The sequence below is a fragment of the Vulpes vulpes genome, chromosome 14 (assembly GCF_048418805.1).
Source record: "Vulpes vulpes isolate BD-2025 chromosome 14, VulVul3, whole genome shotgun sequence".
Classification (NCBI taxonomy): Eukaryota; Metazoa; Chordata; class Mammalia; order Carnivora; family Canidae; genus Vulpes; species Vulpes vulpes.
Window position 1 is genome coordinate 94113084 of NC_132793.1, and position 25708 is coordinate 94138791.

General features: G+C 37.0%; 1 protein-coding gene across 7 annotated transcripts in view; it reads right to left on the bottom strand.

The window, feature by feature from the left end:
* The window catches only part of MCTP2 (multiple C2 and transmembrane domain containing 2), a 241489-nt gene that overhangs the window by 188043 nt on the left and 27738 nt on the right, over positions 1-25708 (bottom strand). For all 7 annotated transcript variants that reach the window (XM_072737201.1, XM_072737205.1, XM_072737203.1 and 4 more), the window contains exon 2: positions 1859-2396. In XM_072737201.1, coding sequence (XP_072593302.1) covers positions 1859-2326 — 468 coding nt within the window. In that variant the 5' untranslated portion in view covers positions 2327-2396. The remainder of the gene's footprint in view (positions 1-1858; positions 2397-25708) is intronic.

Here is a 25708-nt window from a genome sequence, read left to right on the forward strand (position 1 = left end):
AGTTCTGCTGAACTCTTATACTACCTTTAAAGCTATATAAAACTGACTCTGAATACATCATAACTTGAAGGCAGAGTCACTTTTCTATTCATCTCTATTCAGAGTCGTAACCTTCATGGTGCCTGAGTTAGAGTAGGCATTCAAATATTTATAGTCAGCAAAACAACTTCACGGCACCTGGGTGGCTCAGTTAAGCATCTGACTCTTGGGTTTTGGCTCAGGTCATGATTTCAGAGTCCTGGGAGAAGCCTCACATAGGGATCCCTACTCAGTAGGGAGACTGCCCCTTTCCCTCTGCTCCTCCCTCTGTGCTCTCTCTCTCCTAAATAAAAATAAAATCTTAAAAAAAAATTAACCCCCCAAAAAATATTCTAATCTGCGAGTGTTAGTCTATCAAAGCCACGAAACCCAGCCATTTTTTTCCTAATCAGTTAATAATGTAACAAGAAGATAAATTTCAGTATCCAATTTCATGTTACCCTCTTTCCACTGAACTGTGAATTAGGAGTTATTTTTAATAATTCACCTTATTTATGTTTTGATTAGTAGAAAGACATTTCAAATTTATAAATAGTATAAATCATAACATTGTTACAAAAAGAACTTCATAAAGGTAAATGGTATGGGAAAAGATAGTTAAGTCATTTAATGGTTAATGGTGCCTTATTGTAATGTTTCCAAAGGAATCTGGTCACAACATCGTCCAAATATCCATGATCCATTCCGTAACAACACCCAAATATATGACATAATTAATAGGTTTTGGCTCTTAAGGTAAACCAAAAATCCCAATTGAATACCCAGCTTTGTATGCGATTATAATAGTAACTCAGAATTTAAAAAAAAAAAATTTAACTTCCTCCCTCAACACCACAACCTATTTTAGTGCCCTTAATGGGAAACTAAAAAAAAAAAAAAAAAAAGAACTGATTAAACCGATCACCACAATTTAGTAATCTGGTAGCTGAATTTACATTAAACTCATTCTAGAAATACAGGATTTGGGATCCCTGGGTGGTGCAGTGGTTTGGCGCCTGCCTTTGGCCCAGGGCGCGATCCTCGAGACCCGGGATCAAATCCCACATCGGACTCCCGGTGCATGGAGCCTGCTTCTCCCTCTGCCTATGTCTCTGCCTCTCTCTCTCTCTGTATGACTATCATAAGTAAATAAAATTAAAAAAAAAAAAAAAAAGAAATACAGAATTTGTCTCATAATTGTATTTGGCTCTTTTATCTTATTGAAAAATTAAAGCTTTGTGAAATCAATGAATCCATTGATTCCTTCAGTCTTTATCCTTTTGTTTTTTTAGAGAATGCAAGTGAAGCTGTCCATAGGCAAGTGTGGACACATGTGCATAAGCACATATAAATGCACACACATACATGTGAAATAGGAAGTTGAAACTCTCCAACAGTTAAAGGGAGACACATATACAAACATTTCTTGGCAATATTAGCATGCATTTTTGTCTACAGTAGCACTGAGCACTGCTGGGAGAGAGAAACACACACACTCACAGAGTTAAAGCAAAACGTTTGAGGAAAAGTTATGCTTTTAATTTCTTTGCCAGAGAGATGGAAAAAAGGAAAACTCATCCAATAGGGCTTTTAATGCCTTAAAGTACTCTAGAAAGGTTATTTGTAATAGTTTTAAAATACACAGAGGTCAACCCTAAAACAAATGGGAACAGTGGGTGCAATCGATATCACCTGGATTTAAATTTCTTATAAATGACATTCTCTCCAGCCAAGATAACCACAAAAATAACTCCTAACGAAATTTTCCAAGGGCACTAAGGACCCTTCAAAAGGAGGAAAGAAGAACAAGGAACAGAAAAGTGCCCAGCCCTGGTCTCACCTCTGGCTCTTCCAGTGCATCCTCTCCAATAGGAGTTTTCTGGAGCAGATCCAAGATGCCATTGCTGGAAGGCCTCCTGTCCTCAGCAGGTGAAGCATAGGCCTCCTCCGAGTCTGTTTCCACCATATGGAGATGGCCCACTTCTTCCTGGCTCCAATCCAATTCTTCTTCAGACTGTTTCAAGGAGCTACTGCTGCTCTTGGGGAAGATCCCTGCTGTCGACAGGCTGCTGGGCACTGAGGTGTAGGATGACTGGGGCCCAGAGTAAGGCCGCCCCTCTGGGACTAAGGCCTCGGCCTCCAAGAGGTCAGGGACAGAGAGACTGAGGCGGCGGTCCAGAGAACGCCTTGCCCTTAGGTCTAGTGGCTTGTTTGGGTTCTTCTTTACCTTCTTCTTGCTTAGGTTGATTAACAAAGGCCTGGTCCGCTGTTTCAAAGAGCCCCAGACCGATGGTTTATCCATATCCATGACTGCATGAAGACCGAACCAGTCACTCCATGAGAGAGTGCTTCTCTATGGGAAACAACTTCAGTGGCTCCTAGAAAACACAATATAAGGAGAGAGAGCATAAATGAGTCTTCTTGGTGGTGGCCAAGCACATCAATGCGTAAAACGTGACTAGAAAGTCTCACACTTTCCTCTCACTGATCAAGATTGAAACATTTGATTGGTAATGTCTGCAAATATTTTTTAAAGCATTTTTAAGAAACTGTATTTTTTTAAAAAAATATTTATTCTTGAGAGACACAGAGAAGCAGAGACATAGGCATAGGGAGGAACAGGATCCCTGCAGGGAGCTCCATGTGGGACTTGATCCCAGGACCCTGGGATCTTGACCTGAGCTGAAGGCAGACATTCAACCACTGAGCCACCCCCAGGCATCCCACGAAACTATTTTTTAAGATTTTTATCAGAGTAGTTATAGAAAAATTCTAGTAATGAATGTAACTATGAGGTTGATGTGAAAAAAATACATTTCATAAGATTGCTTTCTCTTACTTAGTTTACTCAGTGTAACATCTTCCCAGTTCAGCCATGTTGTTGCAAATGGCAGGATTTCCTCCTTTTTATGGCTAACTCATATTCCACTGTGTATGTATATATGTATATGTGTACACACACACACACACACACACACACACACACACCATTTTCTTTATCCATTCATCCCTAAATAACCACATAGATTGTTTTAATATCTTGGTTAATGTGAAGAATGCTATAGTGAAGAAGGGAGTGAGGAAATACTGATTTCATTCTGGGGGGATGTATATACCTAGAATCATATGATATTTCTAGTTTTAGTTTTTTGAGGAGACTCTCTTTTGTTTTCCATAGCGGCTACACCAGTTTGCATTCCCACCAACAGTGCACAAGGGTTCTCTTTCCTCCATGTCCTCATCAAAACTTGTTATCTCTTGCTTTTTTGTTAATAATAGCCATGTAGACTACTTTCCTATGTCCTTTGCAGGGAAAGAAGAGCCAAAAGTTACTACCGGGATCTTTAACCAGTATGATCAATTAACCAGGGCCTTTTAATGTCTGAACCAGGGTAGGCAAACAGTTTCTGTATGAGACCAGTTAGCAAATATTCTAGACTTTTCATGCCACATGGTGTGTCACAATTATGCAGTTCTGCTATTTTGGCATTAGAGACACAGACAACACCTAAATGAAAGAGTGCGGCTGTGTTCTGATAAAACTTTATTTACAAAAATGCAGCAGATGGTAGCTGGCCAATCTCTGCTTTGAACTTACTATCTTCCTTTCCAGCATTACAGATGCATCTGGAAGGACAAATACATACTCATATCAACAAAAATTCTACCTGATATTTTAAAACTTTATATTAAATTAAGATAGACTAAAGAAAAAAGCATTTATTGAAGTGAGAGGTCTGTTCTTGTTTCAATGTACCAAGTCAGAAAAACTGAGAAAACTATAATGGAAATCTCAAGAAATGCAAGCTTCAGAGCTTTAGCTTGAGAATGTAAGATTGAAGTGTTTCCTACAAACAGCTAAGTGTGAATGACAGGAATGTTTCACAAATACATATGTAATTACACAGAGTGGTAAATGCTATGTAGGAAAGAAGGTAATTTGACATATTACAGATTGGATGCATTAGGGATCAAATCAAAGTCAAATCTGGATGCAAAAGAATTAAATTGACCACTTTCTTTCACCAAAACAAAAATAAACTCAAAATGTATTAAAGACCTGAATGTGAGACCTGAAACCATAAAAATCCTAGAAGACAGCACAGGCAGTAATCTCTGACATGGGCCCAAGCTACATTTTTTAGATATGTCACCTGAGGCAAGGGAAATAAAAGCAAAAATTAACTATTGGGACTATATCAAAATAAAAGTTTTCTGTACAGTGAAGGAAACAATAAAACTAAAAGGCAACATGCTGAACGGGAGCAGATATTTGAAAATGATATATTTGATAAAGGGTTAGTATCCAAAATATATAAAGAATTTGTATGAGGGACACCTGGGTGGCTCAGTGGTTGAGCATCTGCCTTCTGCTCAGGTCGTGATCCCAGGGTCATGGGATGGAGTCCTGCATCAAGCTCCCTGGTAGAAGCCTGCTTCTCCCTCTGCCTATGTCTCTGCCTCTCTCTGTGTGTCTCTCATAAATAAATAAATAAAATCCTTTTTAAAAAAATAAGAAGATCCTACATGATTCATCACCCAGAAAACAAATAATCCAATTAAAAATGGGCAGAAGATATGAACAGACATTTCTACAAAGATACCTAGATGGCCAACAGATACATGAAAAGATGCTCAACAACCCTCATCATCAGGGAAATGCAAATCAAAACTACAATGAGATATAACTTCACACCTGTCAGAATGGCTAAAAACAAAAACACAAGAAAAAAGTATTGGCAAAGATGTCAACAAAAAGGAACCCTCATGCATTGCTGGTGGGAATGCAAACTGATGCAGCCACTGCGGAAAACAGAATGGAGATTCCTCAAAAAATTAAAAATAGACTATCCTACGATCCAGGAATTGCACTACAGGGTATTTACCCAAAGAATACAAAAACACTAATTCAAAGGGATACATGCACCCCATGTTTATTGCAGCATTATTTAAAATAGCCAAGCTATGGAAGCAGCCCAAATACCTATCAAGAGATGAATGGATAAAGAAGATATACATACACAATGTATTATTACTCAGCCATAAAAAAGAATGAAATCTTTCCATTTGCAACAACATGCATAGAGCCAGAGAGTACAATGCTAAGTGAAATAAGTCAGAAAAAAGACAAATTCCACATAATTTCATTCATATATACAATTTAAGAAACAAATGATCAAAGGGAAAAGAGAGAGAGAGAGAGAGAGAGAAACCAAAAAGTAGACTCTTAACTAAAGAACAAAGTGATGGTTACCAGAGGGGAGGTGGGTGAGTAGATGGGGTAAATAGGGGACAATGATTAGAGAGTATACCTATCATGATGAAAACTAATAAATAAATTTTAAAAAATAATTATCTAGGGTCTTAGTGTTTAATTTAAAAAAGAACAAATTTGGAGAAATAAACCTTATTCTATGTATCAAGTAGCTCATAATAGATCCTTTTGGAATAGATCCTTCAAAAAGATCTATTCCTTTGATCCAAAAGGATCAAAATCCTTGAAAAGAACAGTGGGGTCAAGTAATTTTGATCTGGCCTGTACTTAACATTGACATGTTTGGCTGAGCATAAAAGAGGCCAAGAGCCATAAGGAAACATATTTTCTAAAATTAAGGTCTCCAAGATTTGTACCCAGCCCTAACTTACTCTAGGACAGGATATTTAGTCCTTGGGAAGTCCCTGCCTTTTGAAGAGCAGGGCTATGAGTGTCTACAGCTTTGCTGAATGGCCACCAGTACAGGCAAGGGCTGCTTCCGGGATAAAATGGAGTATCTTCAGAAAGTAATGGAGAAAAAAAAAAAAAAAGAAAGTAATGGAGAGATGAAGAGCTTGGATTCTAGAGACAGACACCAGGGGTTGGAATTTTGCTTTGCTATATTTTACTTAGATGGTAGTATTATGTATGGGCAAGTCGTTGTAATAAGCCTCAATTTTCTCACCTATCTAATGGGGATTATATAATCTAGTGTACAAATAAAATGAAACAAAGTGCCAGGCACAGTGTTGAATGCACAGAAAATATTCAGTCAAAAAAAGCTATTTTTTATTATTTATTTTTTGATACTGTTGTCATAATTCAAATTTTGATATCTAACCCAATTTATTCAAGTTTTGTATCTCATTACTATCTGTGTTTTACAGAGCTTAACCATAACTACCTCAACAATGTCTAATGAGGATTTAATGAATTCGTCTATATAAAGTGCTTAGAATAGTGCTTGGCACAGAGTAAATATTTAAGATAATGCTGTCTGGTTTTTAAGTTATTATTATTTCAATTATTTCACATTGAGTCATTATAGCTTTGAAAATATTTTACCACTTTTTCCTGCCTTTTATTATGTTGTTCTAGGGGCACCTGGGTGGCTCAGTTGGTCAAGCATCTGCCTTTAGCTCAGATCATGATACTGGGGTCCTGAGATCAAACCCCACATTGGGCTCCCTGCTCAGTGAAGATCCTCTCCCTTTGGTGCTCCCCCGTTGCGCTCTCTGTGTGTCTCTCTGTCAAATAAATAAAAATCTTTAATAAAAAATAATTAAAATGTTGTTCTAAACATAAACTTGTATTTCATATTAGCAAGACACAAATACATTATTTAATTCACATTTCACAGCTTAACTTGAAAATATGCTAAAAAGCATTGCTTGTATATTCATTTAGAAATATTTTAGCCAATTAGCATGTAGTGGATGCTATATAAATGTTTTTTAAACCTAGCTGGTTGATGGTTCAATTCTTCTATATCTTTGATGATTTTTTGTCTACCAGTATTACCTAGAAAGGAGTGCTGGGTTTCTCAATTATAATTGTGAATTTGTCTATTTATCCTTCAGTTATTTTAGGTTTTGCTTCTGTATTTTGAAGGTTTGTTGTTATTTGGATATGTTATTTATAAGTGTTCTAGCTTCTTGCTGTTTAAATCCAATCTGACTATCTCTTTTAGTTTCTTCAGACCATTTATATTTAATATGATAATTGATGTTTGTATTATATTAAGGTTTCCCAATATATTTGGTTTGTTTACACTGTTTTTTATTCTTCTGTTTTCATTCCTTGCTTTTCCTTCCTTCCTTTGCTTTTTTAGTATTCCATTTTAATTCAATTGTGATTTTGGCTATATTTCTTTTTTATAAAATTCCTATCAGACAAGGTTTTACTTTGATTTCAATCATGAACCATATTTTAAATAATTCAAGAAGAGCTGCCTATTATATTTACCACTTTGTCTGTTCTTGATATTACAAATGTCTTATGTCAGTTCCCATCTGTCTAAGAAATTTCCTTAACTAATTATTTTATAGCAAGTCTGTTCACTTCAAATTCTCTTGGTTTTACATGATATGAGAAGATCTTAATTTCACACTCAAAGATATTTTCACTAAATCCTAGACTCTGCACTTTTATTTCAGCACTTTAAAAATGGTATGACATTTCCTCTGGCCTCCATGATTTCTGCTGAGAAATCTATCATTTGAATCACAGTTTTTCTACAGGTAAGGTGTCACTTTCTCTCTGACTGCTCTCAAGATTTTGTCCTGAGTTTTAGGGAGTTATGATATGCCTGGGTGTGTGTGTTTCAGTTTATCTTGTTTGACATAACAGATTCTTGAATCTATAAGGTTATATATTTTGTCAAACTTGGAAAGTTTGCAGCCATTATTTCTTGTAATACTTCTTAGCCATACTCTCCCTTCCTTCTGGGACTCCAATAATATAAACATTATGCCTTTTGTTATTGCCCAACAGTCCCAGGGTCTCTGTTCATTATTTTTCAATATTTTTCCTCTCTTTTGTTCACACTATAGAATTTCTATTGATTTACTTTCAGGTTTACTGATTTTTACTGTCATCTCCATTTTTTTAATCAAATTTATGTAGTAAGGAATTTGGGTGTGGGTAAGAGAGGGTAAGGTAAAGAGACTCATTTTTCAACGTTAAAATTTCCATTTGGTTCTACTACATATTTCCTATTTCTTTACGGATATATTTCAATTTACCTTTTATTTCAAAATTCATGATTATTCACTGGAGCATTTTATTAATAGCTGCTTTAAAATCATATTTTCATTTTTTTAAAGATTTGTTTATTCATGAGAATACACAGAGAGGAGAGAGAGAGAGGCAGAGACACAAGCAGAGGGAGAAGCAGGCTCCATGCAGGGAGCCTGACGTGGGACTCGATCTGGGGTCTCCAGGATTACGCTCTGGGCTGAAGGCGGCGCTAAACCACTGAGCCACCCAGGCTGCCCCATTCTGAACATTCTTAGGAAATCCTATGCCTTATTAAATCTATGGAGAATGTTGAGATTATTGTCTTGCCAGACATTTGATTTGATTACCTTCTCACCATAAATTCCAACCCACATTCTGTGGGCTGATGTTAATGTTGTTTTCAAAAGTTATGAAGGGCCATTCAAATCTTCTCTGGGTACACCCCATTCGAGGTCACTCTGAAACTTGCATGAAATTCTACTCATTAACTACATTCCCAAACTAGATGGTATGCTAATCATGGTCAGATGCATGAATGTACAGGTTATAGTGAGTTCAAAAATACACAAACATTATGGAATTATTTCCTGAGCCCCTCTTCTCAGCTGTCTCCCCTGATACTCTCCGGTTCCAGAGTACCTTTTCACTCCTCTAATCAGAAACAACCGACTTCTGTGAAGTCACACGTAGTGGAAGGGTTGATGCAGATTAAAACAAACAAAATAAATAAATAAAAAGAAAAGAAAAAAAGAAAAAAAAAAAAACAATGATTTAGCCCTGCCCTCAAAATTACAGCTTCACAAAATAGGAAGGACATCCCCCTCACTCATTGTCTTGGCTCCTGCTGTTTTCTACTGCCAGCTGCTTCTGTGGCTGTTGCCTTGGCCACAAGATTGCCAGGGCATGACAAAATGGGAGAAAACAGAGATGAAAAGCTGGGGGATTTCTCCCTTCTTTCTGAATTTTAGGGCTTTTCTTTTCTATTCCTTAAACAAGAACTAGAGGGTGTCTCTTGGGTTTCTCCCTGTCTGCTTCCAATACTGACTCCTAGATTTTGTTGTTGCCCTGCTGTTTAAATTTTAAGTAGGCTCCATGCCCAACATGAGGTTTGAACTCACAACCCTAATATCAAAAGTCACATGTTCTACAGATAACCCTTTGATATTGACTCCTAGACTGTGGACTGCATTGAATTCAGAGGTATTGGCAGAGGAGGTGGAAATAGTAAACTCACCTCTAATTCAATGGTATTTCAATTCTGGTGTTTTCCCTCATCTACATGATTATATTTACTTTTCAGAGACCTAAACTAGCTTCACCAAGGTTTTTTTTGTTTTGTTTTGTTTTGTTTTATTTTTAGCCTGGCTTAGTATCTGTGTTCAGTGGGCAAGGAAAGGTTTGAGTAGTTTTATTCCATTTTACCTGAAACCCAAACTCTCCTAGTGAGTTTTGCAAAATCATTCCAACCCTAATTTCCCCACTGTGCAAGTAAGTACAGAATGAGATGTACAGAACTACAAACATATAAATATTAAAATATGTGCCCAGAAGAAAAAAAGTGTTCTTAGAGGGGTGCATAAAGCTAATACAACTGTTGGCCCATGATCTCTTTGATGCTTGAAAATATTATCCCTCCAATCAATAATGCATTCCTCTGAATAAAGAAAGTCTAAAAGAAAGAATAAATTCAAGGAACAGTTAGGTTTGAAGAAAAAGCTGATGAGATAAATCTAACTATCTGGATATTCAGTTTTCCCCACCTCAAAGAATATTAAAAAAATAAACTTAAACATATTTGTTCCATTTTTCTACCTACATTCATAGGTTATCATCATAACGTCCAAAGAGTTACAAGTTACAGTCAACCCGTGTTCTGCAAACTATCAGCACCAGGAGCAGAATCTCTTCACAAAACGAGATACCTGTGCTACCCAACCTGATAAAATTGAGCTTTCATTTACTGAACGAACAGAAGTATTCTGTTTCTTCAAACCACTAACGGCAGGATAAAGTCTTTACAGGAAACGGCCCAGAGCCCAGAAGCCTAATGGAAGTTTCATTTATTATGGTTTTAACCCAGACATCCCCCGGCTGGCTGCTAGCAATTGGCCAAATGGAAAGAGCACAGCAAACCTTTTACACGCCCGCCCAAAAGTATCTGATGGAACCTGCACCAAAACCACTGTGTGAATAAGAAGCACTCAGAAAAAGGTCTGAGAATGACAACAGCATAAGTGATTATTATGCATATTATTCAATAGCAATGATGGACACTGCTTCTCAAAGATCTCCTTTAGGTGTCAATACTAAGAAAAGGGTATGTTTTTACAATCTAAATATCAAATGACATAGCAAGTAGTTACTATTAGTCAGAATGTGTCATTACTATCTTTGTAGTTAACCATTAAAATGTTTTTATTACCAGAAGAAAGAAAATTTCATATCACATCCTGTTAAATTGGGGGGGAAAAGAAAAATTTAGACGAAATTCAATAAAAATGAAAGTCTGACAGCATAGACTCATCCTATGGGAAAACATAAAGGCAAATGACATTCTGTGGAAGGATTATTTAGCATTCTGATGGTATGGGGATAAGACTCTTTACATCTGACTATATTTAATTGTGCTTGTAGTAGAAACAACTTCCTCACCACAAAAATGTTAACTAAGTGAGACTATCCTTATTAGGAAAATCTCTCCCTATCAGTTTCATGTAAGAAAAAGAAAATGCATCTGCTTTTAAAATAAATCTGGCTTTTTCTTCCCCCTAAAATGCAGCTTCCAATCAATCATTCAACTTGCTACTAAATCTGTAATCCAACTGAGGGAGAAGGAATCATTCTACAAATCAGATGTATTAGTAAGTATATCATCATAGAGACAGAAACCCCTCCGAAATTAAGATCAACCAAAAGGACTGGATATATTTTTTGATTCCACTATATATGTTCTTGGAAAGAAACAAAATGCATTAACAGAGAAGTTCCTGTCTCCTCTGGTTAAGGCCAAACTCTGCCCAACTACTTGTCTCTTTAAAATCTCATCTATAGAAAAAGGTCCCAGAATTTCTCCTCTCTTTATCAGTCATTTATAATTCATACTCCACTTGGAGAGGAATAAAAGAAAGGAGAAGGGTCTGAGGTCTCTCAAGTGTTCAGATCCTTGGACTTACACTCTTATTCCAAGCTCTGAAGAATAATCACAATTGTACACTCTCTCTCTCTTTCTCTCTCTCTCTGAAATGACCAGAATGAGTTTAACCAAAGGTATACATAATTTTTAAATGAACCCTGAGAAGTTAACATTCCATTCAACAAAAGAATAAATCATTGTGCAGAAAAGCACAATAAGCAGGTCTGAGATGGCTGACTTCTTAATTCTGCTTGCAAGGTTAGCCCTTGGCGGGCATCTGGGAACCTAAGAATTGGAAGGTTTCCAATCACCCTAACTGACAAGGACCCATTGTGAGTATAAGAGTGACTCATTCTGTCTAAACTGTACTTGCAAACAAACATGTATTTCCTTCTAAGACACTGGAGTTTTGGTACATGCTGGGCAGAAAGTGTCTATGTGACCAGTTCCCAATATAAACCCAATAGAAAAAAATGTCTCTATTGAGCATCACTGCTAGACAACATATCATGTGTTATCACAATTCCTATCTGACCCCAATGGGAAGCTTGTCCCTGGTTTCCTCCAGACTTCCTGTGTATACTTTTCCCTTTGCTGGTTTTGTTTTGTATCCTCTCAGAGTAAATCATAGCTGTAAGACCAAATACTGAGTCCAGTGAGTCCTCCTAAAGAGCCACCAAACCTGGGAATGATCTTAGGGACCCCCTCAGTTGGAACTTCAAATGTTTTAGCATAAGTTGCCAAAATGGACAGATTTGGAAGAAGTAGAAATATTCTAAATTATTCTGATTTATTCCTTACCACAAGTGAAAGAGAACAAAGCAGCGAAGAAGCAGAAGGAGGAAAAGGTACAGCAGCAGCAGCAGCAGCAGGAGGAGGAGGAGGAGGAGGAGGAGATGGAAAAGAGGAAAATCTTATTACAGCATTGAAATTTTAAAAATACAAGCAAGAACAGACTGGAAGCTCAACATAAATAAGTTGATGGGTCTTCAAGGGAGGTTGAGAGATGAACAACAGTTGATCAAATCTGTGGTATTCTATGGGCCATGTTTAACTGTGAACGGCATACAGCAACATTCAAGAGGAACCAGAAACCCAACTTTCTGGGTAAAGTGGTGCTCTGGCAGCAAAATGGAACTGGGTTCATGTTGGAACACCTTGCAGGACATCTCAATATTATCAGGGAACACAGAGACCACATGGGCCATTATCTTTCCCAGTGCTTTCTACCATATCTCTTTTAATTAAATGAAATCAGCTTAGAATTCTAGCAACTTTCTAATTCTCTATAGTCGTGACACGAGTATAAACACTGGCTTTTGGAGACCATAAATGCTAATTTCTTTAGCACACTATAGTTCACTTTAACTGACCCTAAAGAAATTAAGTCAAGTAAAAAAGCTAAGAAGTAACTTACTCCTATATCAAGTACCATGAACTTCTTTTCCTACTTATGGCTAATTGTATTATCATATCCCTTGGTAGGATCCAGGGAGGTCATATCCATTAAAGTGTTCTGCAAACATGAAATAAATACTAAGTGTGTGTGTGTGTGGGGGGGGGTTACAACATTATATCACTATATTTACCCTAAATCTAATATTTCCTGATTTTTCCTGCTCTAAATAGTTGTAAAGGCCTTAGACCTTACTTATTGCCCTACCTGATTTTTTCATTCAACTCAGTCCACAATAATTTTCGGATCTCTGGGTTAACTCTATTCAAATATTCTCAGCCTTGGTTATATATTCCCACATCCACTCCCACTGCTGTCCTTTTATACTCAGATTTCTTCAATGTGTATAGAAAGTCATAGAACATACTAGTGACACACCTCATGGAACAAAAATTTAAATACAATTATATTTTCTGTGTGCTCCTCTCTGATGACTCTCTCTCTCATAATGCCCTGCTGGAAGTAATCAGTATTCTAAAACTGTATTTATTCTATCCATGTATTTTGTTATATGTGATTCAAGGATAAACAGAATACTATTTTCATTATTATAAACTTGATTTATTACATATTTTATATAAGTGGCATATTATTTCATGTTTTTCAATCAACATTTCCTTCAGGAACTGTATCCACAATGATAAATGTAGCTTTATTAAAGTTATTTTAAAGGTGGAATACTATTGTATTGTTAGAAGATGCTATAATTTATTTATTTTCCTGCAGATGTATATTTAAGATGCTTACTCTATTTCACTACTAAAAATAGAGTTAACCATACTTTAAAAGCTATACATAGACTGGTCTTCTGGTGCTAATGTTAGTTTTTCTCAGAGTTCTTCTCATGAGCTCTGGACTCCCCCTCTAAAAGTGGTTAGAAACATGTGAAGAATGGTTGTTTCAATGACCATGGTCGGGGGCATAAATCATACAGAGTGGGAGCAAATCAGAGTTATGAAAGGTATCCTATCCTACAAGAGATTCGTCCTGCCCAAATTACCAATAAGATCTCATTGAGAAATACCCTTTCTCAGAGTGGAATAGTTGACTCATTGGTTTTATGTATCCTAAACTTGACTAGCTAGTATTGCCAAACTGTTTTCCAAAATAGATATATTAATTAATATACCCAACATCAGCCAATGAGTTTCCACCGGGCAATGTCTTTGCCTGTACCTACCACTGCAAGACTTTTTTAATATTTGCCGATCTTAAATTGTGATAGGGGACCCATTATTCTATCGGGTTGACAGCTTAGTTTTCTCTTATTTGAAACAGTACTTAAAAATTTTTGATAATAATTCTTCCTTAGTACTTTCAGCTGTGAAACTCTACCCAATATGTAACTTTTAAAAACTTTTTTAAGTAGTATCAAGATTCACATTTGAAAAATTTTGGTGAGTTGAATTCATCGATTCATCGATTTTTTTTTTTTACATGTTGTTTGTGCAGCATGTGTGCAGTGGGTATGGTTTAAAACCCTCAGGATCGCTAATATATTTTTTATATATTTTCTTGGAAAAATTCTGAAAATTGGCTTTTCACAGTCATTTGTTCTATCCTAAATTGTTTACTTATGGTTTGAGAAGAGGGTAAGATTTTTTTATCTATGTACATAATCAAATGTCAAGGAATCTTTTTATTGATAAAACCTACCTTACCTCCTAGTGATGTATAAGGCCATCTCTATTAGATATATAATTTCCATATATAAGGTGTATATCTGATTATTGATACTTGTGCTAAAATCACAAAATCAATTACTATAGGTTTGGTATCTAGCTGGGTAAGGTTCCAACCTTGTGGTGGTTCTTCAGATTGATTTCTTTTTTCTCTGCTCTCCCGTGTAAATTTTAGAATTCATTTGTTTGACTAATACTCTTAACTTCCAAATAAAATTGTTAAAAATTTTAGTTGGTAGTTGCTTTACAAATTAATCTGAGGATGGCTTTAAGATGTCATTATCTTCCTAACCATGAATATGACTACTTTGTCTTTTTTTGTAACTGACTTTATTTTTTAGAGGAGTATTTGGTATATACAATAACTATACAAAAGTACAAGAGTTCCCATATATCCCTTCTCCTCCCGAATACACAAAATTTCTCCAATTATTGCCATCTATCATTAATATGATATATTTGTTACAACTGATGAAGTGTTACTGATATATTAACTAAAGTCCATAATTTACCCTAGGGTTCACACTTTGTTTTGTACATTTCTGAGTTTGGACAAATGAATCAATCCATCATTACAGTATCACACAGAATAATTTCACTCCTTTAAAAATTCCCTCTGCTCCACCTATTCATTTCTCCCTTCCCTCCCCCTGATCCCCTGGCAACCACTGATCTCTTTATTATCTCTATAGTTTTGCTTCTTCCAGAATGTCACATAGTTGGAAATATACACTACACAGATTTTTCAAACTGGCTTCTTGCACGTAGCGATATTTATTTATTTCTCCTCCATGCCTTTTTGTGGCTTGAGATAGCTCATTTATTTTTACTGCTGAATAATATTTCATTTTATGGATGTGCCAGTTTGTTTATCCATTCGCCTCTTGAAGGACATTTCGGTTGCTTAAAATTTGTGGCAATTATGAATAAAGTTGTTATAAATGTTTGTGCACAGATTTTTGAGCAAACATAAATTTTTAGCTGATTTGGGTAAATACCAAGTAGCAAGATCATTGAATCATATAGTATGTATAACTTTTAATAGCCTTTAATTGATCATGTTATACATATATACACATATATTTGTGTGTGTGTGTGTGTATATATATATATAAATTTTCATAATAGGCAACTTGCACATATTTTGTCAAATTAATTTCTAGGTACCAAATCATTTTATAACTATTGATGTTTGTATTATATTTTCATTTTGAGTAGCTGGTATAGAGGAAAACAATTGACTTTTATACATGAATTCTAATTTCTACCATTTTGTTGAGGTCATTTATTAATTCTAATAATTTGTTTATAAATTATAATTAATTTTGGTTTTCAATGTAGACCACTAAATTATTTTCAGATGAAGACAATTTAATTAATCTTTTCTAAAGCATCTATTTTTTTTTCCTTTATGTGCTGACCAGGGCTTCTAATTCAATAGGTAACAGGATATTGGTAATATATTATATATTATTCATCCTATTGGTCTCACAAGGGGTTTATTAGTTTACTAACTTTTCTAAAGCTAACTTTTCTTTGTTGATTTCATTTATTGATTCGTGTTCTTATATTTACTCCTTCATTCTTCCTATACTCTCTGGGTTTGATTTTTTTTTTTTAATTCTTGACAGAAAATTTGATACTGATTTTTGGATTGTACCATTATTTATCCATTTAATGCTACAAATTTCCTTCTAAGGACTGAGTGAGTTACATCAAACAAGCTTTGGTATATCATATTTTCATTACCATTTAATTAAAAGTACTTTCTAATTCCCACCTTAAGTTCTTCCATATGATACATAGGGTTTTGTTTTGTTTTGTTTTAGAGGCACAGTACTTAATTCTAAAAAAGAAATGGGATTGTCAGGTTATCTTCATGTTATTTATTTCTAGCTTAATTCCTAAGAATTAAGTCAGAAAGGAAATCCATATGTTTTCATTCTTCTGCTAATAGGGGCTTTTTTATGGCCCAATTTATAGTCAATTCTGCAGTTCTTGGATTCTATATATGTCAATTAATTGAAGCTGATTGACTGTGTTGCTTAGATCTATGTTCTTCTGTCTTCTTATTTTATCAGTAAAGAAGAAAGGTACTGAGTAACAGTAATGACACTGAGTTAACGGAACTCAATAAAAGGAATGAGAGGAAGGAGTATATCAGGATTGAGTCTAGCCCAATTAAAAACTACTAGGGCTATTCACTCACAAGTGCATATTGTGCGATCAGTCTTGGTTTCTCTGTGTTTCAGAAGTTCACTGGAAAAGCCATATTGGTAGCAGAGTAAATGACTGTGAAGCTGAGAGATCAGGTCTAAAGACAAGATTTTGGAGAGACTGGCATTCAACTGTTGGCATAGTGATGGATAAGTTTGCCAAGAAGAATGTGAAATGGGGCAGCACCAGTGGCTCAGCGGTTTAGCGCCGCCTTCAACCTGGGCTCTGATCCTGGAGACCCAGGATCGAGTCCCGCATCAGGCTCCCTGCATGGAGCCTGCTTGTCCCTCTGCCTGTGTCTCTGCCTCTCTCTCTCTCTGTCATGAATAAATAAATTCTTTAAAGAATAAAAAATAAAATAAAACTGTAAGCCACAAAGCACTAGTTATGTGGCCAATCCAAACTAAATACTGTAAAAAAAAAAAAAAAAGAATATGAAATGGAAAGATGGCATGAGCCTGAAGGAACTCCAGCAGTGAACAGTCTTTTAGAGCAGGATAAACTTGCAAAAGGACATTAAAAAGATATAGCCAAAGAGAATGAAAATAAAAGGGGGGGGTGGTGCCACCTTATGACAACTAGACACCAAAACAGAGAAGATAAAGGAAGGGTATTTTATAGAGGAAGTGGTCAAGAGCATGAAGAGCTGCTTGCAGATAACACTAGTCCCGAAAGCATCCTTGTGGCGCAATGGAGCTTATTGGTAATCTTGGTATGACTTGCTGTGGGGGCAGGAGGGGAAAGAAAGCCTGACTGGGGTAAGTTGTAAAGGGTGTAGGAAAGGAAAACTTAAAGGCAACAGATAAAATTAGGCTGAAGGGAAAGACAGATGTAGGTCAAGCTGAGGACACTTGAGGTAGATGGATGTAATCTTCTTGCTAAAGGCACATGCTTCTCTGGCTACAGTGTTCAATCAATAATTATCTCTTGACGAAATTGCTCCCCACCATTTGCCAGTGCATACATGCATATGTGTGTGCTTACACACACTCACACACAATTGTCTTGCTTCCCTTTTCAGAATATTTCTTATCTGCCATGGAGTTAGAGACCCAAATTTTAAAAGTCAAGCACTGTCTAATAAACAAGTGAATAAAAAAAAATTTAAATCAAGCATTGGCCAATAAACAATACACACCAAGTGTTAAGAGAAAGTAATTTACTTCTTCACGTACTTGAGTTTAATGGCCTCATATTAAACCACACACACTGATCTCTTACCTGGCATCTACATTGCAAAACAACTGCCAAACCTCAAATGTCCTGCCTAACATTATTATCACATTTAAAGGTTTCCTCATCTAGGAATTACCAGCAGAAGCAGAACATCTAAACTATCTTTAGAACATTACTGATGGGGGATAGAATTAGAAGATGTTAATTTCCAGTAAAAATCATATCTCTCTTGAGTAAACAGCATATTGCAGCAGCCATATTAGGATACAAAAATGTAACAGAAAGGTAAGCCCAAAGACAGACATTAATTCAGAGCAAAGAAGGCCTTATACATATCTTCCTACACCATTTCTGGTGTGAAACAGAGCATGTTTAACAAACTGTGTATACTGGTCAGCCACCAAATTGATATAAATATTTCAGAATACAAAGCAAAATCTTTATTTTATTTAAAGGTTTTATTTTTGAGAGGGAGGGGGAGAGAGAACACAGAAGAAGAGGGAGAGGGAGAAGCAAACTCCCCGCTAAGCAGAGAGCCTGACATGGGGCTCAATCCCAGGACCCTGAGAATAAGACCTGAGCTGAAGACAGACACTGAAGTGACTGAGCCATCCAGGTGCCCCCACAAAGCAAAATCTTTGAGAAATATGGCCGTACCGCTCAAAAGTAAGAAGAAACTTATACACAAATATCTATCTTTTAAATAAACATCAATACAGTTTCTCATTGCCCTATTTTCAAAACACTAAGCCAGTAGTTTCATAATATAATCTTTCAAAGCATTCATAAGCTCAAGCCAGCCCTATGTCAACAGAAACCTATTGCTTTTTCAAAGAACAATTATACCTCCTACAAAAATACAGGACAACTCAATAATTCTAATATGCTATGGACAATTTTATTGATGACTTCTACAGATTTGCAACCAATATAAAAACATATACTCAGAGAAAATCGCATCATCATACTCTTAAGGCCATCTTATAGAAAAATAAAAAGTCTCATGCTTTCCTCAATTAAAAGTGAAGGAGGGGAACAGAGAAATCTGATTCTTAGACAACCTGATATCCACTATCTCTTGTAATGTCTGTCAAAATGTTTAGACAGGGAGATTCTAGTCAATAATTAATTCCATCATCTGGATGAAAAACTATTAAACTAGCAGAAAAGTATAACTTTATTATAAACACAAACAGCATATGTACCCACCAATTATGATCAACCACAATGTGCCCTTTTCCTGTGCTATTTTCACTTTTATTTATTCAGAAAATATTTGTGGGCATCTATGCACTGGTGGTATCACAGCACCTAGGGATACATCAGTGAACAAAACTGAGTCCTTGCTCTCATGAAACTTATGTTCTACTTGGAAGAGACAGGCAATAAGCAAAAATATATTGAATATGTTGGGTGATGGCAAGGGGAAAGAGCAAGATCTGAGGGGAAGGGTTGGCTGCATACAGCCAGGCTGCTATCTTTATATTATGGATCAGGAAACCCCCCCTTGGATAAGGTGATAAGAGAACAGAAGAAGAAGGGAGAGAGCCTAGTAGATGCACTCAGGGGAAGGACCTTCCACACAGAAGACAGACCAAGTGCAGAAGGTCCAGAGCAGGGCAGATCTCCCAGAAAGACTGAGAAACAGGAAGGATGCTCCAGGGTGACTGGAGCACAGCCAGAGAAGGGACTGGCAGGAAATGAGTTCACAGGAGAGCAGGAGGTCCTTGTGTGCCACTGTGAGGACACTGTGTTTTACTCTGAGTGGGTTGAGAAGCCACTAGAGGGTTAAAAAGGATGCCAATGATTCTTTGCTAGTTCCTTCTATGTACTGGTCCTGTGTCTATTGTTTTGCATACAACCTCAGCAATGCTCAGAGTGATCTTGTAAATATATATTTTCACTCCAATTTTACAGATGAGGAAAATGCAATGTTTTCCATTTCACAGAGCTGCAAACTGAAACCCAGGCTTATCTCAGATTTTCTCAACAGAAGCCACTACTGGCATTCGGTCAATACTTTATTGCATGGGACTGTCCAATGCATTGCACGATGACAGTTATCAACCCCAGCCCCTACCTCCCACATGCCAACAATGCCCCTTGTCACTGTGACCCTCAAAAACATACACATTTTCAACAGTCCCCAGGAAGGACCTACCTCCACTAGCTGGAACCACAGTGCAGTCTCTGCCCACTCCACCACCTTGCTCTCCTTCGTTTTATCCTGCTTGCTAAAAATAGGCAATTGGAACAAAATTCCTAAGAGGGATGGATGCATTAATTTTTTTAAAGGATGGATGAGGGATCCCTGGGTGGCGCAGCGGTTTGGCGCCTGCCTTTGGCCCAGGGCGCGATCCTGGGGACCCGGGATCGAGTCCCACATCAGGCTCCCGGTGCATGGAGCCTGCTTCTCCCTCTGCCTGTGTCTCTGCCTCTCTCTCTCTCTCTCTGTATGACTATCATAAATAAAAAAATAAAAAAATAAAAATAAAAAAAAAATAAAGGATGGATGAGTGAAACACTTTCAAGTTGACTATTTTCTCCACTGAAACCATGTATTGTAGACATCCTCCCTGTTTCAAATTCTAAAACTATATAACTGTCACATATCACAGCTAGAACACAATCGTTCTGGCCAGAGGACAATATTCTTCAGGTTCAGAGTTGGGCCTTGAGACACCTTGGAGTAATTAAACAATTGCCTGTAGACCTAAGGATATAATGGGCTCTGTGCTATAAAATACTCAGGTGAGAAGATTTTCTTCTAAAAGCTATGTATAACACCAATAAGAAATAAATTTATATAAAAAGAAAAAAATGCTATGTATATTTTTTGAAAGATTTTATTTATTTGACAGAAAGAGAGCATAAGCAGGGGGAGGGGCAAAGGGAGAGGGAGAAGCAAACCCCCCACTGAGGAGGAAGCCCAACATGGGGCTCGATCCCAGGACCCCGGAATCCGGACCTGAGCCCAAGGCAGATGCTTAACTGACTAAGCCATCCAGGCACCCCTGAATGCTAGGTATTTAAAATGTGCTTGAGAAAAAACTAACAAGAACTACTAGGAAACCATCTACAGTGATGCATAATCATATACATGTGAGTCTGATCAATTCTGTCCTTTTAAAGTTATTATATCCCCATGAGACTGCCTACCTAAAACTGTAAATTAATACTGAGACATCAGTGTTTAATACGTCTTTATAAAGGCGTCATTGAAAAATAGGACTCAATAGTCTCAAAGTTCTAGGGATAAATCTGTATTATTATCCAAGAGATCAATTATGTTTACAAATTAGTTTGATCAGAGCCTAAAAATTAGCAGAATTTGAAAGCAAGCCTAAGTCTTCATAAGGCAATCTGTGAAAAAATGTCTCAAGATAACCAAAGTTGAAGGGATAAATCTATATTATTATGTGTCTAAAACATTAGTTATGCTTAAAAGCTGAACTTGAAGAGGGCTTGAAAGTTGGCAGAATTTGAAATCAAGCCCAACCAAGCCTAATTGCTTCAATTGCTTTGAGACACTTCAACGGGAGCTTTAGAAACAGCACTTGATCCTAAAGTGACTCAGTAATGTAGCTGGAACAATTTAAAAGTCCTTATACTATTAGCTTAAACAATGATATGAGTAACAGTGTTCCACCATTTGATCCTTAATTCAGGACTGGAAATCTGGCAAACGTACTTTCTTGAGTCCTAAAAAAATCTGCCAATAACATCTTATATACAAAAAGGTATAAAAAGAAGAGGTTTTTTTTTTTTTAATAATGAATTTTTCAGGGCTGACTCTATGCTTTCTTATCCTCTAAAAAATCAAGACAGAAGGGCTACCTTAGGGGTACCTGGGTGGCTCAGTCAGTTAAGCATCGGCCTTCAGACTCAGGTCATAATCTCAGGGTTTTGGGATACAGCCCCAAGTCAGGCTCCCTGCTCAGCAGGGAGTCTGCCTCTCCCTCTTCCTCTGCTCATGCTCATTCCCTCTTTCAAATAAATCCATAATAAAATAAAATAAAATAAAATATATAATTTAAAAAATAAAGGTGACCTGAGTGCCTATTGGTTCTTGACAGAGTAGCATAAATCTACCTATAAAAAGCTTATGATCTAATGATAAGAATTCAGTGAAGAGCAAAGCAAGTGTAACATATACTATGAAGAGGCAGCAACAGAACTGGTAAGAGTATTTAATAAGGTGTCAACCCTACTGTCTATACAAATGGAGCCCATGGAGGGAAACATAAGGTGGGGAGGTTCCCTGCAAGGAAGAGTAATGGCAGCAAAAGAAAATTAAGCCATCCCATTACACTCCACCTAAACCAACTGTCTAGAATGACCAAAAACAAACAAGCAAATGCAAAAATCTGACAACACAAAGTGCTGGCCAGGATGCAGGGCAGCTAGAACTCTAATTGCTGGCAGGAATGCAAAGTGGCACAGACACTTAGGAAAACCATTTGATGGTTTCTCGTACAATTAAAATTACAATTAACCATGCAGCCCAGAAATCCAAATTACCAGTATTTACTCAATAGAAATTCAAACATATTTCCATATGATGACCTGTACATAAATGATTATGGAAACTTTATTCAAAATCATCAAAAACTTGGGGCACCTGGGTGGCTCAGGGCATGATCCTGGGGTCCTAAGATCAAGTCCTGCATCAGGCTTCCCACGGGGATCCTGCTTTTCCCTCTGCCTATGTCTCTGCCTCTCTCTGTGTCTCTCATGAATAAACAAATAAAATCTTTACAAAAACTCATCAACTTATAACATCCCAACTTCCCACTAACTAGTGAATGTATTTTAAAGACATGGCATGTGTGCATACAATGGCATACTGCTCAGCATTTAAAGAATGAACTAATACACAAAATATGATGGAAGAGTATAAAAGTAATAGCCAAGTGCAAGAAGCCAAACACAAAGGGCTATAATTATCATCTTTTATTAGATCCTGGAGAAGGGAAAAGTATATGAACAGAAATAAGATCAGTAGTTGGTAGGGACAGCAAGATGGGATATAGAAAAGACAAGGAAACTTGGGGGTGGTGGTGAAAGAAACCTTTTATATCATGATTATGATGGTGGTTCCGTGTCTCTGTGTCTCAAATTCAGACAACTATATACCTAAACCAGTAAACCCTAGTATGTAAATTATACCTCAAGAATTCTGATCTTAGAAAAAAAAGACAAAACTGGATTTCAATCAAGTTACAGAGCAGTTCTTTCAGACAAATTGAATGGATGCAATTCTCCTGAGTACTTCCTAGTCCTTGTCAGTCCTGCCAGTGTGGAAAAGTCATATGTCACAATGACACCCTTCAAATCTTACAAATCCCTCAAACATCACTAGCAGCTGCCTTTGCACAGTATTTTCAAAACACCTTAAATTATTCTGAAAAGGTATGACATTTTCCTGTTCTGTTTTCAGATTCTTTCACTCCTCTCCTTTTATAAGGGATGAGTGGTAAGGTGGGTTTCTTCCAAACATCAGAGGCCAAAAAAGAGAGTCTGGTCTCCTGGGGACACACAGGCTCTGTCACCTTGCCTCCATTCATGACATTCACATTCTGCCCACCCCCAGGCCATGGTATCCAAACTCAGTACCTCATTGTAGGCAGGAACTGAACAAGGGAACTTCTGCATGTATTTATCCTTATCTTAAAATTGAGAAGAATTGTCACTAAAATTTAGGACATAGATTAATGTGCCTGTTTGGCAATATTTATTGAGCCAAAAATTTGTGCCAAGAATCAGTCAATGTGCTGGGCATGCCACAATGAACAAAATAATGTCCCTGATATCCGAGAGCCTAAATCCTAGGAGAGACAGGGAAGAAATTATAATAACAGACACATCCATTTAAAAATATTCAGGCAATTCCCATAGTGAATAGTAGTAATGAAGAAATAGAAAGCCAGGAAGAAACCTAACCCATAGATCAGCCAATCACAAGCCACTGTGAGCTGCTCTGAGGGGAAAAAAAAAAAAAAAAGCAAGTTTCCCTGTACAACAGGTGGTTCATGGGCCACACGCTCTCAGAATTATCCGATGTGTGGCATACTGACAGACTCTAAAGTGTGTGTGTGTGTGTGTGTGTGTGTGTGTGTGTTCAGTGTGCACACCTGGCTAGAGAGAGTTACAGATGTCACCTGGTTACTGAAAAAGATTCTTGCAAAGAAACTCTGAACTGAAGATAATCCTAATAATGAAGCAGAGGCAAAAGTATTAAAGAGCAGTACTTATACTCTGAGAATGAGCTTTTTGTAAAAATCAAACAACAAAGTGATTAAAAATGTAAATAATGGCATGTTTGATCATATTACTCTTAGCAAAAATGAGTATTTTGTTGTTAATAAATTGGGTGAGAGCAACAGCTTTTTTATACTGATAACAGTTTCTAAATGTTTCTATGCTGCTAATTTCATCTTCATGTCATCCTTCCTTTTTAAACTACTTTAAAGGCATAATTTATATAAAATAAAATTTATCTGCTTTATGTGTGTAATTGAGTAATACCTAGCCAACTTTCTGAGTTAGGCAGCTGTCACCACAATCTGCTTTTAGGACAATCATCCTTCCTTTTCAACATCTCTTTAAACGCAAATTACAAGGTGCGATCACAGTAGTTCTGAACTAAGTTATGTGGAATATACAGGTAAATAAATGCATACACGTGGGGTATGTGTCTCAAATTATTTAATAAAAGAGGACCATGACCAAAAAGCATGGATAATATGGCTTTAGAGCCTCTGTCACAATGTCCTCCAATTGTAGATGTAGTCCCTGGTAGATGCCACGTGGGACTTGGTTCCTTTACCTGCCTCTCTATGCCTTCACTATCTTTATACAGCATCCAATGCCCCCCCCCCTTTTTTTTTTTTGCACTTAGATTTATGTCTCTGTGATCCATAAAATTGGAAAAAGAGCAAGAAAGTATTCTGGTGATCACTTTATTAGAAGGAAGAGATCCTCAGGAGAATCAGTGTCTGGAGGTTAGGCCTGAAGACCTAACAAAGTTCAGGGAGTTAACATCCAATCTCCAAAATTCCAGGGTGAAGGAGACACACATACACACACACACACACAAGTTACAAACTAGTATAACAGGCATCTGAATAGCAGGTGTCCCATGAGGAACTGAGAAAAAATATTGCTCCACTCTAAAATTAACCATGCACCTCCTGAACAATTGCTTTTATCCAAAGAACAGTGAGACTCGGGTCTTTCTTTTTTGAAACTGGTCAGAACTCAGGGCAAATTTGAGAGTTTCTCTCTCCCTAACCTAATAGTTTTTTCTAACATCATCTCTGCTTCATCTTTTCATACTTGAGTATCTTCCACCTTCCTTTCCTTAATTTACTTATTTTGAAAGAGAGAGAACTATAGTATGTGTGAGCAGGGGAAGGGGCAGAGGGACAAGAAGAGAATCCTAAGCAGGCACAGGGCTGAGCATGGAGCCCTATCTGGGGCTCAATCCCACAATTGTGAGATCATGACTCGAGCAGAAATCAAGAGTCCAACACTTACCTGACTGAGCCACCCAGATACCCAGAGGCTACATTTTTCCTTAATTTTATTTTTGGTTTTGATTTTGTTGGTGATGCATAATCAAGCTTTAAGAAAAACAGAAAGGAAAGTGGAATATGGCTGAGTAGATTAATAGTCATAATTGAGGGCTAATGTGCTACCTGTCCTAAACACCTGACATATCTGAAATACATATTTTCTCATCAATTACTAACATGACAAGATAGGCAATGTTTTTAGAGCCACTGGAAAGAAGATAAAAGAATGCACAAGAGTTTGAATAACGTGCCTGGGGCAGACAGCTACTAAGTAGTAGAGCCAGGCTTTGAACCCAGGCCAACTGAATCCACAGGTTGCTTTCTTAATCACTGCTTTCTTGTAATGTCTCCCAACTCAGAGCATGTGACAGGATGGATAAGATAACTGCAGAATCATAAAGAGGTGGCAAAGGTGACATAGTTAGGCAAGTCTGTGATGTGTGTCACGAAGAAAAT